General features: G+C 42.8%; 1 protein-coding gene across 1 annotated transcript in view; it reads left to right on the top strand.

The window, feature by feature from the left end:
- Positions 1-20,000, top strand: part of arhgef40 (Rho guanine nucleotide exchange factor (GEF) 40) — a 46,921-nt gene that overhangs the window by 16,674 nt on the left and 10,247 nt on the right. Inside the window, exons 4-16 of the mRNA XM_055938402.1 lie at positions 265-550; positions 807-2,106; positions 6,926-7,182; positions 7,285-7,482; positions 7,651-7,765; positions 8,088-8,181; positions 8,326-8,415; positions 13,919-14,035; positions 15,745-15,843; positions 16,100-16,251; positions 16,722-16,860; positions 18,929-19,048; positions 19,263-19,454. Of these exons, the coding sequence (XP_055794377.1) occupies positions 265-550; positions 807-2,106; positions 6,926-7,182; positions 7,285-7,482; positions 7,651-7,765; positions 8,088-8,181; positions 8,326-8,415; positions 13,919-14,035; positions 15,745-15,843; positions 16,100-16,251; positions 16,722-16,860; positions 18,929-19,048; positions 19,263-19,454 (3,159 nt within the window). The remainder of the gene's footprint in view (positions 1-264; positions 551-806; positions 2,107-6,925; positions 7,183-7,284; positions 7,483-7,650; positions 7,766-8,087; positions 8,182-8,325; positions 8,416-13,918; positions 14,036-15,744; positions 15,844-16,099; positions 16,252-16,721; positions 16,861-18,928; positions 19,049-19,262; positions 19,455-20,000) is intronic.

Below are 20,000 nucleotides of genomic sequence, written 5' to 3' on the forward strand. Positions count from 1 at the left end.
TCTCTCTCAGAATCTCTGTGATGTGACTCGTCTCTGACTCTCTCATGCCTGTTTGACTGTGACTCTGTTTTGCTCTGTTCCCGTCTCCGTCTTGGTTGCTGGTCAGTGTCTGCCCTGTTTAAGTTCTCATTCCAGATATTCTGACTATACATCAATATGTTACTGACTCATTCTCCCTCTCTCTCTCTCTCTCTCTCTCTGTCCCCCCCCCCCCTCTCTCTCTCTCCCTCTCCCTCTCCATCTCTCTCCCTCTCTCTCTCCCAGTCTCAGTATCTGGGCTGTCTGTTCCTCCACTCCGGTTGGCCCCTCTGCCTCGGAGAGAAGGTTGTGGTCCAGCTCTCTACTCTGGACTGGAGGCTGCTGCGCAGTACCGACTTCTACTTGCAGGTGGTTCCCTTCTCCACACGCTGCCCCCGCCTGGCCCTCAAGTGTTTGGCCCCTGGGGGCCGCAACGTCCAGGAGGTCCTGGTGCCCGAGTCACAGCACCCCCTGGTGTTCACCACAGAGTGGCTGCACAGTGTCAACAAGGAGAGGGGCTACAAAAGAGAAGGTGAGTGATGCAGGGAAGGAAGGGAGGGAGGAAACAAGGGAGGGAGGAAACAAGATGGAGGAGAGATAAGCAAAAAGAGTTGTGTGACATTCATTTCTCTGTCTGTCCCTTTCCTCTCTCTCCATCCCTCCCTCTCCCCCTCTCTTCCCCCTCCCTCTCTCCGTCGCTCCCTTTCTCTCACTCCTTTCCCCTATCTTTCCCCTATTTCTCCTTCCCGCCTCCCTTCCTCTCATTCCTCCCTCTCTCTCTTTCTCAGGAGGTGGAGGGTTAGATACGTGTCTGGTCAGTACGTGTGACGGGGTGGTCCGCCTACCGTGGGAGGAGGTGGTCTACCCCAAATTCATCCATAACCCATCGGACGACCTGACTACCATGGCTGACCACCCAACCTCCGTCTCCGACCACACCACCGACCTCACCCCGGTGGTGGGCCTCGGCCTGGGTGGCTGGGGGGGCTCCTCCTCTGGAGAACCAGACTCCTGTTCCTGGGACGAAGAAGACGATGACCTACCTCCAGACAGTGTAGATGCAGAGGCCGTTCTACCCCGCCGACGGTGCAGCGAGGACGGGTTAGGGAGGACGACGAGGCATCACCAAATGGATGGTGATGGGGACTACGTGGAACTCCTGGAGCCCAGGGGGGGTCCGGACGGCGGCGCGGACCCCAGGCAGAGGTACCTGGAGATGCATGGTATCTGTAAGACCAAGACCCTGCCGCTGTGTAGGAGGAGCAAGGCTATCAAGCTCCGCAGAGGGAAGGCCTGGGGGTACGGGCGACTGGACGCAGCCGGGGGCAGTAGGGGCGTCCTGGGGGGTAAGAGGGACTCTGTGACCCCCCGGGGGGACTGGTTACCCCCCCGCCCCCTGCCTAGAGTCATCGATCTAGGCCGAGCGAGACGGTCTGAGTCGTACCCCTCCTCGCTTCAGAACTCTGACGAAGGGGAGAAACAGGCCCCCGGAAAAGACCCAGAAGGCCTAGGAAGCCAGGGGCTGTATTTTGATGGTCCGTCCAAGGAGAGGAGGCCCGGGGTGGGCAGGGAGAGGGAGGGCAGTGGGTGTAACGTTACACAACCATGCAGGGGCAACCAAGGAAGTAACAGTTTGGTAGCGACCGAGACAGCAAATCCCAAAGCAGCGCACGTTGTAGAGGGCCAATCGGATCAAAGCTCTCGCTCTGAATCTGTGTTTGAGGATGTTGATAAGCCACTGAGTGGAGACAGAGACACTATGCCCACTACAGACACACGAGGAAGTGGGGAGAATGCGGCGAGGCCATTGATTGATATTCCAGGAAATGGGGAGAATGTGGACAGCCCATTGGCAGATGGATCTGAAACCCAGAAAGGAAGACATTCCACTAGTGACTCTTGTGTACCAGACAAAACAGCAGACTCGACAGAACACAGAGAGACGGAACGTTCTCTCTCTCGGCCCGGTACTGACGCTGACCCAAAGGGAGCAACAACATCAGAAGAGAGGGATGAAGGAAAGACGGGGGAGATAGGAGTGTGTCCTAGAGGAAAGGAAGTAAAAACGGGAGGATTCAGGGCACCCAGGTAACTTCATAACTTCTTATAAAGATGCTTAGTTTGTAAATTGGGAGAAGTCGGAACAAAAAGTGAGCCGAGAGGGGGGGGGTGACCTGGGGTGCTCTGAGATACCGTAACACTTGAAAAAAAGATCATCTTTATAATAATGCAATAATAAAGCATCGCATGCATTATCATTGCTTTTGCGTGCTGGCAGAGAGCAGTAGAGGCGCTTGCAGAAGTTGCACACGTGGGAAAATGTGGCCCATTTTAGATGACTGGCGACATTATCCGAATCTTTTTTAATACCTCGCAAACGATCAAAATGACAGGCTACTGTGACACTGACAAACTGAGAATCTGAGATCGTTTAAAAACGACCTTGTCTTCAAACCATTCAATTGTCTAGGCCTAGGTGTGTGGATTAACATATTGTACAATATGACGAGGAAATGATAGTCCTAATAAGGTTTTCCAGTTTCACTGACTCACCCACTGATACGCAGCTCACTCACCTGCGTGTTTTACTTTGTAAAACAATGCTGTTCGCTCAATAGGTCTATTTGGAAATGAATAACATATTTGGTACCCTACAGAACAGTGGCCATCAGTGCCATTTAATATATATTTTTTTATGTGCATGGCCCTATTTCTATTACAGCATATTGGATGACTGTCATTCATATTCCATTCTCCCAGTTTAGCCTACTACATTTCCTATGCCCATCATGATGTTGCTACAACCTAGCTTGAGAATGAAAGTTTACAACATAGGTCGAAAGAAAAATGTGAGTAATCAAGGTGACAGATACTGTCTTGCACACTCTTGCCTGCATCTAGCTGATCTAGGGCGTAATCATTAGTCCAGTTGCAAACGAGAGTTTCTATTGGACAAATTCAGGTATGTTTATCCCGTTTCATTCAGTTTGCTTCCATTTGAGAAACATTTTTCAACAGAGTCGGCGGAATGAATACACAGTTCCCTTTCATAGCAGCCACATACAAACATCATGATCACTTTGCTTGTTGTATAATTCCTTCTCGCATCTACGCACTCTCCTCCTCTCACCTTTTCCCTTCACTTGTGGACTTCAGTGCACAAAACAACAGCTGTCTGTGACCAGGCGAAAAACTTTTCCAAGTTTCGTATCATAACCGCCAATCCGCTACACACAGCCTACAATTGAAGTCGGAAGTTTACATACACCTTAGCCAAATACATTTAAACTCAGTTTTTCACAATTCCTGACATTTAATCCTCGTAAAAATCCCCTGTTTTAGGTCAGTTAGGATCACCACTGTATTTTAAGAATGTGAAATGTCAGAAAAATAGTAGAAAGAATTGTTTATTTCAGCTTTTATTTCTTTCATCACATTCCCAGTGGGTCAGAAGTTTACATACAATCAATTAGTATTTGGTAGCATTGCCTTTAAATTGTTTAACTTTGGTCAAACGTTTCGGGTAGCCTTCCACAAGTTTCCCACAATAAGTTGGGTGAATTTTGGCCCATTCCTCCTGACAGAGCTGGTGTAACAGTCAGCTTTGTAGGCCTCCTTGCTCGCACATGCTTTTTCAGTTCTGCCCACACATTTTCTATAGGATTTAGGTCAGGGCTTTGTGATGGCCACTCCAATACCTTGACTTTGTTGTCCTTAATTAAGCCATTTTGACACAACTTTGGAAGTATGCTTGGGGTCATTGTCCATTTGGAAGACCCATTTGCGACCAAGCTTTAACTTCCTGACTGATGTCTTGAGATGTTGCTTCAATTTATCTACATCATTTTTGTTCCTCATGATGCTATCTATTTTGTGAAGTGCACCAGTCCCTCCTGCAGCAAAGCACCCCCACAACATGATGCTGCCACCCCCGTGCTTCACGGTTTGGATGGTGTTCTTCGGCTTGCAAGCCTCCCCCTTTTTCCTCCAAACATAACAATGGCCATTCTGGCCAAAAAGTTCTATTTTTTTTTCATCAGACCAGAGGACAATTCTCCAAAAAGTATGATCTTTGTCCCCATGTGCAGTTGCAAACTGTAGTCTGGCTTTTTAATGGCGGTTTTAGAGCAGTGGCTTCTTCCTTGCTGAGCGGTCTTTCAGGTTAATGTCGATATAGGACTTGTTTTACTGTGGATATAGATACTTTTGTACCTGTTTCCTCCAGCATCTTCACAAGGTCCATTACTGTTGTTCTGGGATTGATTGCACTTTTCGCACCAAAGTACGTTCATCTCTAGGAGACAGAACGCTCCTTCCTGAGCTTCCTGAGCGGGATACGGCTGCGTGGTCCCATGGTGTTTATACTTGCGTACTATTGTTTGTACAGATGAATGTGGTACCTTCAGGCGTTTGGAAATTGCTCCCAAGGGTGAACCAGACTTGTGGAGGTCTACACTTTTTTTCCTGAGGTCTTCGCTGATTTCTTTTGATTTTCCCATGATGTCAAGCAAAGAGGCACTGAGTTTGAAGGTAGGTCTTGAAGTACATCCACAGGTACACCTCCAATTGACTCAAATTATGCCAATTAGCCTATTAGAAGCTTCTAAAGCCATGACATAATTTTCTGGAATTTTCCAAGTTGTTTAACGGCACAGTCAACTTAGTGTATGTAAACTTCTGACCCACTGGAATTGTGATACAGTAAATTATAAGTGAAATAATTTGTCTGTAAACAATTGTTGGAAAAATGATTTGTGTCATGCACAAAGTAGATGTCCTAACCGACATGCCAAAACTATAGTTTGTTAACAAGAAATTTGTGGAGTGGTTGAAAAACGAGTTTTAATGACTCCAACCTCAGTGTATGTAAACTTCCGACTTCAACTGTACTTTGTTGTCACCATATTAGCTAACGTCATAGTCGACATAGCTCCTAGAGCTAACCCGTTAGTCCCCACTAAAATCATGCAGTACAATGCACAGCAAGCAGTAACACCGGTGAGCCCCGGTGGCAATAAATTAATAAAACCAAAAACTTACCTTGACTTGGAAGAGTTCCAATGTTGGTTGGCCATAGGCAGCTAGCTAACATAGCATCATTCTCTGTTTGTGTCGGGTGTTTGAGTAGGCTAAACTAGCTAGCTGCATTTTCTCTCTCTCTCTTGCTTCTCCTTCATTTTTGAAGAAAATAATTTGTTCAAAACTGTTAAACTTTTGTCTTTCTCTCTCTTTAAGTCAACTACTCACCACTTGTTATCCGATGCAGTGATATCTAGCTGTAGCTAATGCTTTCAGTACTAGATTTATTATTTTATCCTTTGATTTTGTGGACAACATGTCAGTTAATGCTGCAAGAGCTCTGATAGGTTTGAGGACATCCCCAGGAAGTTGTCATAATTACTGTGTAAGTCTATGTAAGGGGACGAGAACAATGAGCCTCCCAGGTTTTGTATTGAAGTCAATGTACCCAGAGGAGAACGGAATCTAGCTGTGCTCTGGCTACACCATGGTGCTACCCCAGAGAGTGCTGTTGAGGCTACTGTAGACCTTCATTGCAAAACAGTGTGTTTTAATTATTTATTTGGTGACGTGAATATATTTAGCATAGTTTTATCTAAAAATGATAGGCAATAAAAAAAATATATGCTATTGATCCTCTGTGGCTAAATTATAGGCCTACTCCTTGTAACGGTTTTCTTCTGTGGAAGAAGGAGAGGACCAAAGCGCAGCGTGATTAGTGTTCATCATGTTTAATAAAAGACAATAAACTGAACACTTCCAAAATACAAAACAATAAAACGTGAAAACCGAAACAGTTCCATCTGGTGCAGACACACAAAGACTGAAGACAACCACCCACCAAAACCCAACACTAAACAGGCTACCTAAATATGGATTCCCAATCAGAGACAACACAAAACACCTGCCTCTGATTGAGAACCATATCAGGCCAAACACAGAAATAGGAACACATAGAAATACAAACATAGACTGCCCACCCCAACTCACACCCTGACCATACTAAATAAAGACAAAACAAAGGAAACAAAGGTCAGAACGTGACACTCCTGGTGTATTTTTATTTATTTAAATGTATCAGGGGTGCTGCAAAACCTCCAACATCTTTCCTGCGGCTATGATTCTGTAAGGAAATACATGTTTTTTAGTAAGCAGGAGAATTACAGAGAAGGCAACTTGAATTAACTCTGATTTATTTTATTACAATTTTTACATTGCAAACAGAGAAAATAATTTTTCATACCACGAGAGGTACCGCATCCTGGCCAATGGGTTCCGGAATGAAACAGTGAAAAATTGAGAGGTGCCGGTTCCTGTTCTGGCAGGATCTGGCTCAAATTAAGCACTGAATGTAATATTGTTTTGTATGCAGGTACAATTCCTTCACATACGGATATAGTACACTTACGGTCTAATGCAGGTGATTTTCATTGTTGGACATAAAATACTGTAAAATCACTAGGAAATCAGCTTCAAGTGATTTTAATTTAGGAAATATGTTCTCATGTATTCCCACACATAAATAGAGAAACGTATGTGATCGTATCCCAATATAATCAAGGTTTAAAATGATGATGTTTTTATCAAAAACTATATCTGTTTGGGCTTCTTGCTGTCATTTAGTAGTGTACAAATTATTTATAATTATAATATCATAATAATTTGTACACTACTAAATTAATGTGAATTATTATGTGGATTGTAATTAATAGGATTATATTTTTTTAGAACCTAGAACCAATTACACTACAAGTTTTACATTGCAGGAAAGTTCTCCAGCAACAGGGTGATCAAATTAAGATCCTACATCTGTAGGATTCAACCATAACAACTAACCTCACACTCAGTATTACATCCCTGTATGACATCACTGTATCTTCTCTCTCAGGAGGAAGAGGAAAGGGAGAGGGGGAAAGGGGAAGGCTAAAAGTGGTGGTCGTGGCAACCAGAAGACTCGAGACCAGGCCGGTTCCAAACCACCAAGTAAAACACCTCAGCGTGGTCCCGCCATCTCCCCGACAACCAACCTGCCAATCACTACAACCAACCTATCAGAGGCAACACAGCAGCCTGAGGGGACGGATAAAGAGCTCACACCAGTCAATGAAGGGCAAGAAAAAGCTGAGATTGGGGAAAGCAATACAGGTTAGATTTTAGCTTCTTTTTGAGAAGTTTTTATGTCAATTGGATGAAAAGAATATGGCTAGAAGACATTATTCTCATGCCTATTCTTGCTTTTACCAACAGAAAACCAGGTTGTCCGATCAGAAGTCTCACCTGACACAACTACTAGCCAATCAGGCACATCCTTATCTAACCACTCTACAGAGGAGGTAGCGGCAGAGACATCTCCTGACCGATCAAATGGCCTATCACCTAAAGCCCCTCCTCTCCTAAGGGAATTGGACACAGAACTCCTCCAATCAGGAAAGCTGATGTTGACAGGTGGGTCATCTTTTATATCCATCTCATTTACTATCCTTCCATCCCTTTACCCTGATTTTCCTTTTATTCATACTTATCCGCCATTCAACACTCTTGCCATTATCCACTTTCATCCTCTCTCTCGCTCTCTCTCTCTACCCCCTCCTCCCACCTTCTCTCTGTCTGTAGGTACGGTGGACAGGCTGGGACGGGCTGTGGTTGTCACTGAAACGCACCTCCCAGAGGACGGTTGCCGTGCGGACGAGATGGGCCGTGTCTTGGCCTGTTATCACAGGATCACCCGGTAATACTCTGTCACCATGGCAAACTGTCCACAGTTTATTTATTCTATTTAAAAAATGTTTTATGCATTATTGGGAAAGGCACATAAGCAAGTATCTCACTGTTGGTCTACACTTGTGGTTTACAAAGCATGTGACAAAAATAATAAATAATATTTTATTTGACCTGATTTTGATTTGAGCTCCTCTAACAAACTACGACACTTTATTATAGTGGTTCTTATAGTTGTTTTGGACCGAAACTGAAACGTGAAGTTAGATGTTTCATTTTACTCCGCCTTCACCTCTCCCCCTCCTCCCTCTATCTCTTTCTCCCTCAATCAGCTCTTCCGCGAAAGAGCGAGGCCTAACAGTAATAGTGGACAGTCGACAATCTCCTCCCTCCGCCCTCTGCCTCGCTGCACTGAAACAATTACAGGTGAGAAAGAGTTCAACGTTGAAGTGCTAAGAGTGTTTATACATGTACTGTATGTGTTTCTATGTAGACACGTGTTTGTGTTGAGAGGGCGTCTCTAATGTGTGTTTGTACGTCTGTGTGTGTGTGTGCGTGCGTGCGTTCCAGGCTGTGGTCCCGGGAGGTCTTGGCTCTGTCCTCATTCTGGTGGAGGAGCAGCACCAGGAGCCATCTACACACAGTCTAGAGGGAGTAGAGGTGACTACACACTCTCACACACACACACACACACACACACACACTTCTCTCATGTCTCATCAACACGAGCAATCCGCTACACCCACAATAACATTGGCTAAATAAGTTGAAGTGACCAATACACTTTGATTTGATTTGATTATCACACCATTTGACCCGTGTCACTTTAATAGAAAATGATGTCATGTGTTTTTATAAAATGGACTATCCTTCATCCTCCTTACTCGTCCCTTCAGTGACAATTGTTGCTGTGGACTATAAAACTATTTAACATCCATGGGCTTATCAACACGAAAGATAACAATTACATTTTCGAAAAACAATGGCAACTCCAGCTATCCTCTCGTGGAATTCGAAAGGCCTTAATATGTCTATCAAGTGTTTCAGCTGTCTTGATATTCTAGCTAGAAACCGTATTGACATACAGTAGCAATGCTCCAAGAAACACACCTGCACCAGAAGTACACACATAGAATAGGGAACCTTTGTGATGGACCGCCTCGATTCGGGTCTTATGTAGCAACATTTGAAATTGTGTTTTTTTTTTTTTACATTGGATAAAAGTAGAGACTGCAGTTGCGGAACAATTGGAAAGTAATTCTGCTTTGAAAGTTGATCAAATTGCAACCCCACTTCTGAGAAAATGGCCCTTGAATGATTTGGCATACCTACTGGAGAGCTTGTCTTTGTCTACACCCATTCAGCGTTGTTCACACCATCTTAAGCCTTAATCCTTAAAGAGATGGGTGGGGCTAAGTTTATTTGACACATGCACAGGATACAGAAGGTGTAAACGGTACACTGAAATGGTTACTTGCATAGTAGTATTTTCAAAAACAGAAAGTGTCCAGATAAAAATATTTTATAACTATTAGATGATCCTTACCCGACACACTTGTCTAAATTGATGGGTCATGGGTCATGTGAAGGAAATGCTATAACCCCCCCCCCCCCCCACACACACACACACACATCTAGCTGAGTGGAAGGGAAACTATTGTCTAGACATGTACACATGTTCATGAAATACAATCGATTTCCGTAATCACCCCCAGACACACCTGGCTAATGTGATGGGTCGTGTAATAATCCAGCCGAAGTGGAGTCTTTTTGTTTCAACGTGTAGCTAGCTAGGTAGCTAGCTCGCTAAACAATGAACCGGTATAATCCCAACTCATACTTTTACCAATACAAACATTATCATAGCTGTAGTATGAATCTGCAGGTAGCTAAAGCTTACAAACTAGGTTCAATGTTACAGTAGCTTGCTAACATTAGGCTCTAACTAGCAATGCAAATGGGTTTCTGATTCAAATAATATTACTACACAGATCATGCACGTAACGTTAGCTAGCGAGCCAGCAAGCTAATGTTTGCTAGCTAATTAACAGTACGCTTTAACTTGCGAGAAAAACACATTTTTGACAAAATTAGAAACTTATCTGAAAATGTAGCTAAACTCTTACCCATATACATGGATGAACACTTCACAGCAGACTGGAACCATTGAACTCTGTTTTGTTTGTTGCTACATCTTGTTTGGCCAGCGTTGTGTCAAGTCACTCCGGGTCACACTGACCGTGGAATGTGCAGAAAGTAGCCCATCACTTTTTCCAAATGATCTGTCGATAGCGCCTGCCAATTTCAGGCCAATAAAAAAAAAATAGGCTCGTAATTTAACAATTTTATTCGTATTTATGGATGGAATACAAGTTTGATATTAAGGCACATGAAAGTTTACATATTCCTGAACAAATTTCTGTTGATGTTTATGTTCAAATGCCTCTCCTGTGAAGTAGTGATGTGCGACATATGTCTAGTTTCCTGAAACGAGTCACATTTTGTCACAAACTGGAAGCTATTTCGTCAGCCCCCAAAAAACTAAGGGTGTAATCATAATGATACCATAACAAACTCAAAATCATCATCCTTAGTAAAGGCAAAGACCAAGAAGACAGAATCACTTTCCTTAACTGTATCCATAATGGAAAGAAAATTGCCTTTCTTAATCTGTATGCTCCAGAATCATATGATCCTACGTTTTCTGATTCTCTGAACAGCATATTGATCGAATTAACTGAATTTCAACTTGTTATTGGGTCAGACATGAATGCCATTCTGGACATGCGGGATAAATCTAATAAGACCAACTACAATCCACAGGCAGTACAACATACAGTATACTCTCTGTGTCACGCCCTGACCTGAGATATCTCTGTTTTCTTTATATTTTGGTTAGGTCAGGGTGTGACTAGGGTGGGTATGTTAGTTTTTGTATTGTCTAGTTTTTTTGTATGTCTAGGGTTTTTGTAGGTCTAGGTGATTTGTATGTCTATGGTGGCCTGATATGGTTCCCAATCAGAGGCAGCTGTTTATCGTTGTCTCTGATTGGGGATCATATTTAGGTAGCCATTTTCCCTTTGGTGTTCGTGGGTTCTTGTTCTATGTTTAGTTGCCTGTCTGCACTACCCATATAGCTTCAGGGTTCGTTTTGTTATTTTGTTAGTTTGTTCAGTGTTCATTCGTTAAAATAAATAAGAATGTACGCATACCACGCTGCACCTTGGTCCGATTCATACAACGAACGTGACACTCTGATTACAACCTCATTGATGCCTGGCTAGCTCTCAACCCTAAAGCAAAAGAGTACACTTTCTATTCAAACAGGCACAAAACATTCTTCCAAATCGATTTTGTACTATTATTTACTCCTCTATCAGACCTTTATTTTCAATTTTCACCGAAAATGACATACCCAAATCTAGCTGCCTGTAGCTCAGGACCTGAAGCAAGTATATGCATATTATTGATACCATTTGAAAGGAAACACGTTGAAGTTTGTTGAAATGTGAAATTAATGTAGGCGAATATAACACATCAGATCTGGTAAAAGATAATACAAACAAAAAAACTTGTTTTTTAATTTATTTTTTGTTCCATCATCTTTGAAAGAGAAAGGAGAAAGGCCATAAAATAATATTGCAGTTTAGGCGCAATTTAGATTTTGGCCAATAGATGGCAGCAGTGTATGTGCAAAGTTTCAGACGGATCCAGTGAAGCGTTGCAATACATCCAAAATTTTGTATCAAGTCTGCCCAAATGTGCCGAATTGGTCAATTGATACATTTTCAAGTACATAACTATAGAGAACATACATTTTTTATTACCATATCATTTTTGTATGTTTACACACTCCCAGGAAGGTCATACATGATGGAAAATTAGCTTTAACATTATTTACCTTCAGCAGTGAATGTATCAAACCATTTGCCGTAATAATTTTTTGTTGTTGTTGTGGACTCTCCTCAAACATTAACATGGTATTTTTTCTGTGTAATAGCTACTGTAAATTGGACAGTGCAGTTAGATTAACAAGAATTTAAGCTTTCTGCCCATGTAAGACATGTCTATGTCCTGGGAAACTTTCTTGTTTCTAATCACATTGCACATGTTAGCGCAACCGTCCCGGTGGAGGGACACCGATCCCGTAGAGGTTTTAATCAAGAAAATAGAAAAACGACATATGAGCCTGATCATCATGCTTATTACTGCCAGATACACATTTCAGAATCTCCTAAAAGAGACACAAGATGGCGCTTTAATGTTTGCTTACTACAAAATCCTACTTTCTGTGAACAATTTGAAATGGAATTGAATTAATTTATAATGATTAACAAAAATTCCGTCGATGATCCTCATATTCTATGGGATGCCATTAAAGGTTTTATTAAAAACAATGCAAATGCGGGCCTCCGGGTGGCGCAGTGGTCTAGGGCACTGCATCGCAGTGCTAACTGCGCCACCAGAGTCTCTGGGTTCGCGCCCAGGCTCTGTCGCAGCCGGCCGCGACCGGGAGGTCCGTGGGGCGACGCACAATTGGCATAGCGTCGTCCGGGGTAGGGAGGGTTTGGCCGGTAGGGATATCCTTGTCTCATCGCGCTCCAGCGACTCCTGTGGCGGGCCGGGCGCAGTGCGCGCCAGCCAAGGGGGCCAGGTACACGGTGTTTCCTCCGACACATTGGTGCGGCTGGCTTCCGGGTTGGAGGCGCGCTGTGTTAAGAAGCAGTACGGCTGGTTGGGTTGTGCTTCGGAGGACGCATGGCTTTCGACCTTCGTCTCTCCCGAGCCCGTACGGGAGTTGTAGCGAAGAGACAAGGTAGTAATTACTAGCGATTGGATACCACGAAAATTGGGGAGAAAATGGGATAAAAATAAAAAAATAAAAAAATAAAAATGCAAATGCATTTGCATCTAGGCAGAATAAGTCACATTTAAAGAATAAATCAGAATTGGAAAAGCTGTTATCAACGTTAGAGCGTTCTCAACAAACACTTTTTTCATAACAGGGTAGCAACTACTCTCTTCCAAGTTAAAATGTAACTAAATATATTGATAAGACAGAGAGGAGAGTTTGCCATCCATGGAGCTAGACTCAACCATTACTTCCTTGGTAATCGACCCACACAAGCCAGTTTGAGTCCTTTTTTAAAGATATAACTCCTGAGATCTATCACAATTTTTGTAACCAATTAGATCCACTGTTACTTGAAATGATTAACAAAGCTGTTCACAAAGGTTCATTTGTAAATACGGCACTAGTTTCACATTTTCCTACAAAAAGGTAAGGAAGTCACCCAGTGCTCTCACGACCACTCTCCTCCATCTTTGATAAACACAGATATTAAACTGTTTTAGAAAATAATGTCGTCCCGTCTCGAAACGTACATACCCAAATTGGTACATCTGGACCAAAGCGGAGTTTGTTAAAAAAAGATTATTCTCAGATAACCTCCGTCGTCTATTACATATCTTACATGCTTTATCAGAGACCAAAGCTCCTTGGGGAGTTCTATGTCTCGAGGGGGTAAGTGGTGGAGGAGGTGGGGGGCAGATGGGTAGATAGAGGTATGGGGGGGTGGGGACTAAACCATACTGTGTTGCTAGGCGGGGTGGGAAGGGGTAGATGCGGGGGGTTGGACGGAGACATGTTGGGCAGCGGGGGAATGGGATGGGGAGTTGGAGGTGGAGGCCCATCTCTTTTTGTTTCTCTTTTCTTTACATACCAATTTTAGAATGACAAAATCTTGTGTGATCAATGGAATCATTTCTCTGCATGTATTTCTTTTTTTCTTTTCTTGAGTGGCAGCCTACAGGTACATATGGAGTAAACTGTGTAAATTGATGTGAATATTGTAGCTGTAACCCCCCCAACAACAACAAAAATGACCACGCATTAAAAAAAAGCACAAAAAAAAAATGAAGTACTAATATTTATTGAATTGTACCTTTTTCAAACCACTGCCGACCCAAACTTGACTGGCTCAAATATTTTCTTTTCATCACAGTTCCAGCAACTATGGTCAATGCGTAACCAGACCAGCTCAGTACAGCTTGATTTGGCTTGGCTCAGTTTGACTCAGTAGTGTGAACAGCCTTCTAGATTCTGACCCCTTTATCACTTTCTTCCCAGAATCTGATGTTCTTTTCTCTGTGTCCTGTGTAGGTGCACACGGTGCGAGGGACAGGGGTCCTTCAGCAGTATATAGACAGGCAGCAGCTGCCCCTGGAGATGGACGGAGACTACAAACACTGCCACTCTGACTGGTTGGCCTTCAGACTGGTGAGAGATGGCGGGAGGGAGGGAGGAAGGAATGGAGTTAAGGTAGAGGAAGGAGAGAGAGATGGAATGAGACTACAAACACTGCTGCTCTGATTGGCTGGCCTTCAGACTGGTGAGAGGGGGGAGTGAGAGAGAGAGGATGAGATGGGGAGGGAGGGGAAGGGATGGATGGAGGGAGGGAGGGAGAGAGAGGGGAAGAGGGGAGAGGAGAGAGGGAAGGCAGGGAAAGAGAGAGAGAAAAGTCTGTTCCCAGCATGTCTAGCACTCAGAATGTCAAATTTAGCGCTTTGAATGTCAAGACTTATAGTCATAAAGTGCAGCCTATTCTTTCTCAAATCAATTCAGATTCCACATGCAGCTAAATCAATACGCCGCTATTGGCATTTTGAAAATGAGACTGGACTGATTTGTCTATTCACACATATTTCAAATTGAATAGGCTGCACTTTATGAATATAAGTCTTGGCATTCTGTGCTAAACTTGACATTCTGAGTGCTAGACGCACGAGCGCACACACACCATGGCATTTGATTTGAATGAAAAAGTTAACTCACAAACAATGTAATTTCTTTAAATGTTTACGATTTCTGTTCTGTGGATATTAAAGGTGTAATATGCAGAAATCGCTCCACCATTTCCTGGTTGCTAAAATTCGAATAGTTCGCCTATTTCAGTTTACGTTGTTACGATAATCCTCCTCCTCTTCATCAGAAGAGGAGGAGCAGGGATTGAACCAAGGTGCAGCGCGTTGAAATGACATGATGAATTTATTTAACAAGACAAAACGAACTATACTTGAAAATGATACAAAATAACAAAACGAAAGTAGACAGACCTGAACGACGAACTTACATACAACGTGAAGAACGAAATGAACAGGAACAGACTACATGAAATGAACAAACCGTAAACAGTCCCGTATGGTGCAAACATTGACACAGACACGAAGACATCACAGGAGACAACCACCCACAAACAAACAGTGAGAATGCCCTACCTAAATATGACTCTTAATCAGAGGCAAACGCAAACCACCTGCCTCTAATCAAGAGCCATACCAGGCAAACCAAAACCAACATAGAAACAGATAACATAGAATGCCCACCCAACCTCACGTCCTGACCAACTAACACACAAAAACTAACATAAATAGGTCAGGAACGTGACATACGTGACAAAACAATCCATGTATAGTGTAGGGAATCATTGTACCATCTAAACCGCTGTGAAATATATTTTCAATAACCCAAAATATTGTAATTGCAGTTGTTTGAAGCTGGTGTACAGAACCGAAAGTAAAAGACGCATAAAACGGGAAGCATTAAAATAGCACACATAGAACAGATCTACCGCTTCTTAGACCTGCTTTCAATGAGAATGACAGATCTATAACTCACATTTCTATGTGGTTTTGTCGGGTCGCTCAAAAAGTTACATATTGCAGCTTTAAAGTTATGAAATCAGCAGTATCAATGGTGACGTTTTCACCATCAAGCCCTTCTATGGCATGTGCAATATGAGCTAATATATCTGTGTCCCAAATGGCACCATATTCCCTATGTAGTGCACTACTATTGACCAGAACTCTATGGGTCCTTGTCAAAAGTAGTGCTCTGATCCATAGTAGTGCACTATGTAGGGAATAGGGTGCCGTTTAAACTGTAGACTAAACTATACTACGTTACTCCTGTCCCGTTTCTGCTGTTAGAGTGTGGAGAGTCTAACTGAGTGTTGTGAGAGCGCACTCTCTCTGTTGGAGGATGCACTGCAGTCTATGGACACAGCACCACTACCAGACTGTATCAAGGTAGGATACATGTATTACTGTATCACCACATCTATGTTGTTTAACATGGTACCAACACAAGTCAGTGAGGTGTTATGGAGTGAAACACTAGAGGTAATAATTGAGGAACTGAATTGAACTTTTGAGTAAACTTGAGGAACTTTAGAAAGAAATGGAAGAACTTTTGAGTAAGTATAACATACTTTCTGTGTGTGAACCATCTGGCTATACAACAAAACACAAGGTTAACCTCAGTGTTTTTTTTACTCTTTTCCAGACTGTTCCTCTAAGTGTGGAAAAACACAGACAGCTGATGACGAGCATCCTAGTCGACCAACGGCTGACTGAGCTGCAGCGGAGGGGTGGGGCCTGGCTGGCAGGGCTGGCCAATGGCACATCAGGACTGGCAAAGCGGTCCCCAGACTGCAGGTACCACCATAGACCCTGTTCCATCAGTGTGTCCAAATGATAATGCAGTTCAAATAGATTATCCTGTCACAGATCTAACGTGTGAGAAATGTTTTTGAAAGTGTTTCCTATTGTAATACTTCTCAATCTGCTATCTCCTTTATGAAAGGGACACTTCAGGATTTTAGCAATAATGCCCTGTATCTACTTCCCCAGAGTCAGATTAACTCGTGGATGCCAGTTTTAGGTCTCTGTGTCCAGTATGAATTAAGTTAGAGGTATATTTGCAAGCCAATGCTAACAAGTGTTAGCACAATGACTGGAAGTCTATGGGTATCTATTGTTTTGGGCAAATCCTAACTTACACATTTTCACTTAGTCATGCACTGGCGTCAATGGGAGACTAAATGAATATTCGACTGAAGTGGAAGTTAGGATTCACCCCTATATCATCATATTCTATATGACCTTTGAACTCTTTGCGCCTTCAGAGCTGCTCTGGCTGCGACCTCTAACCTCTATGACAGCGTGGATGATTCCCTCCACCGCCTCGTCCAGGTGTCCAATCAGAGGGGCAGTGACCTGGAAGCCCTCGGACGATTGGCTGCCATGGTGGACAAGCTGGAAAAGGTGGGAGAGAGAGGGAAGCACAGAAAGAACACTCACATTATCCTGTCTAGGATCAGCGTGGCGCTAGCGGCACACCCCCCCCCCCCCCCCACTGAAAAACCAGTGCCGCGAAATTCAAAAAAAATATTTTTTTTAAATATTTAACTTTCACAAATTAAAGTCCAATACAGCTAATGAAAGACACAGATCTTGTGAATCCAGTCAACATGTCCGATTTTTAAAATGTTTTACAGGGAAGACACAATATGTAAAGATGTACATCTATTACCTAAAAACACATTAGCATAATCCACCATCTTTTATTTGTCCACCAACACCAGTAGCCATCACCAATTCGGCTAAACTAAGATATTTATAGCCCCTAACCAACAAAAAAACTCATTAGATGACAGTCTGATAACATATTTATGGTATGGGATAGGTTTTGTTAGAAAAAAGTGCATATTTCAGGTAGATGGCATAAGTTACAATTGCACCCACCGTCACAAATGGAATAGAAAAACTACTTAGAGCAACGTGTTTACCTACTTACTAATCATCAAACATTTCGTAAAAATACACAGCATACACGAATCGAAAGACACAGATCCTGTGAATACAGACAATATTTCAGATTTTCTAAGTGTCTTACAGCGAAAACACAATAAATCGTTATATTAGCATACCACATATGCAAACGTTACCAGAGCATTGATTCTAGCCAAAGAGAGCGATAACGTAAACATCGCCAAAAAATATTAATTTTTTCACTAACCTTCTCAGAATTCTTCCGATGACACTCCTGTAACATCATATTACACATTCCATATAGAGTTTGATCGCAAATGTTTATATTTAGCCACCAAAATCATGGTTAGACAATGTGAAATGTAGACAAGCTGGTAAAGAAAAAGTCCTTGCGCCACTTAGACAGTGATCTACTCTTATACATAAATACTCATAAACGTGACTAAAAAATATAGGGTGGACAGGGATTGATAGACAATTGAATTCTTAATACAATTGCGGAATAACATTTTTTAATTTATCCTTACTTTTCAATACAGTTTGCGCCTAGCGAAGCTACGTCATAAAACATGGCGTCCTAAGCCACTAAAATGTTTCGACAGAAACACGATTTATCATAATAAAAATGTCCTACCTTGAGCTGTTCTTCCATCAGTATCTTGGGCAAAGGATCCTTTCTTGAGAGCAATCGTCTTTTGGTGGAAAGCTGTCCTCTTGCCATGTGGAAATGCCTACTGCGTTCGGGATGAACTGAAAAGCGTGCCCAACTATTCACATCGTTGCAAAAATAAATGTCCCAAAATCGCACTAAACGGATATAAATTGCTATAAAACGCTTTAAATTAACTACCTTATGATGTTTTTAACTCCCATAACGAGTAGAAACATGACCCGAGTAATATTACCCCCTTCACTAATGCTTGGAACAGGAGCGGGCCGGTGTCCTCTAGGCGCATGACGCAGCTCCAAAAGAATGACTAGCTTCACGTTTTTTTCATTTGTGGGGCCTGTGAACGCGCAATCGACCCCATTGGAATCGTCATCACGTAAAGGCATCCAGGGGAAGACGTAAGAAGTGTCCGTATAGTCATAGCAATATCAGTGCCGTTTTAACTGACTTCAGAACAGTGGCCAACATTTCTGAAATCTGAATCCATGTCAGGGAAATTGCTGTAGAATGGGCTCTGTTCCACTTAGAGACAAAATTTCAACTCCTATAGAAACTATAGACTGTTTTCTATCCAATAATAATAATAATATGCATATTGTACGATCAAGGATTTTGTGGGAAGCCGTTTCAAAAATTACCAAATTAGCATAAATAGTCTAAACAGCGCCCCCATCCCCAACAGGTTATAATAGTACAGTCTGGAGCGGCAGTTAAATAGTTATCTCTTTGAAAAGGTTGTTTAGAGAAAACAGACTGTTACAATTTGATACTAATGGTATTTCAAATGTCTATTATTTTGTCGCCCGTTCTACTTTTACTCACCCTCCCACCCCCTTGTCTCCCCATCCCTCCCTCCCTCCTCTGCCATCCCTCTCAACCTCTCTCTATCAGTGTGAGAGGGAGATAGAGCAGATCCAGGATCAGTTGGAAGACTACAGGGAGCCTCCCATCTCTCTCAGCAGACTCTCCCTCAAACAGCAGAAGTTCAAGACTTTCAGAGAGTCGGCCAACGTGAGTGTGTGTGCATGTGCACGTGTTTCTGTATAATACACTGTATATGTTGCTCATCTGTATATTTGATGTGTGTGTGTGTGTGTGTGTGTGTGTGTGTGTGTGTGTGTGTGTGTGTGTGTGTGTGTGTGTGTGTGTGTGTGTGTGTGTGTGTGTGTGTGTGTGTGTGTGTGTGTGTGTGTGTGTGTGTGTGTGTGTGTGCGGGTGTGCATAGGAGCTGCACACTGAGACCCTGGTGGTCCTTGGAGATCTGGAGAGTTGGTCTGAGCTGGACTGGGGGGGAATGATAGAGGTGCAGGTCAGGGTACCCCCGGTCAGAGAGAGACTCAGAGACATGTCTCACTGTCTGTCTGACTGCTGGACAACACTGGACAACACACAGAGACTACTGTCCACACTGACCGAGGTAAACACACAGAGACTACTGTCCACACTGACCGGGGTAAGCACACAGAGACTACTGTCTACTCTGACCAAGGTAAACACACAGAGACTACTGTCCACACTGACTGGGGTAAACACACATAATACTGGCCAGAACGGAGCGAATGGAATGGCATCAAACACCTGGAAACCCTGTGTTTGATGTATTTGATACCATTCCACTGAATCCGCTCCAGTCATTACCACGAGCCCGTTCTCCCCAATTAAGGTGCTACTAACCTCCTGTGACATGTACATACATACATCATACAGTTGTCGTGTCTTTGACTATGCCAGATTAATTGCTATGACATGCTATTCTATAAAATAATTTATCCGTAATTAATATTACCTGATTGAACTAATCATGTAAATATTAATTAACTAGAGAGGGACACCACGAAAGAATATTTATAGAGCTGTTATCTTCCGAATAAACTCTTAAAGATTTAGTAATATTTTACATCCATAGCAGTCACATTAATCGTCAGTTTATTCAGTCTCATCTGAAAGTTGTAAATCCTTGATT

The sequence above is a fragment of the Salvelinus fontinalis genome, chromosome 11 (genome assembly GCF_029448725.1).
Source record: "Salvelinus fontinalis isolate EN_2023a chromosome 11, ASM2944872v1, whole genome shotgun sequence".
In the NCBI taxonomy this organism is placed as follows: domain Eukaryota; kingdom Metazoa; phylum Chordata; class Actinopteri; order Salmoniformes; family Salmonidae; genus Salvelinus; species Salvelinus fontinalis.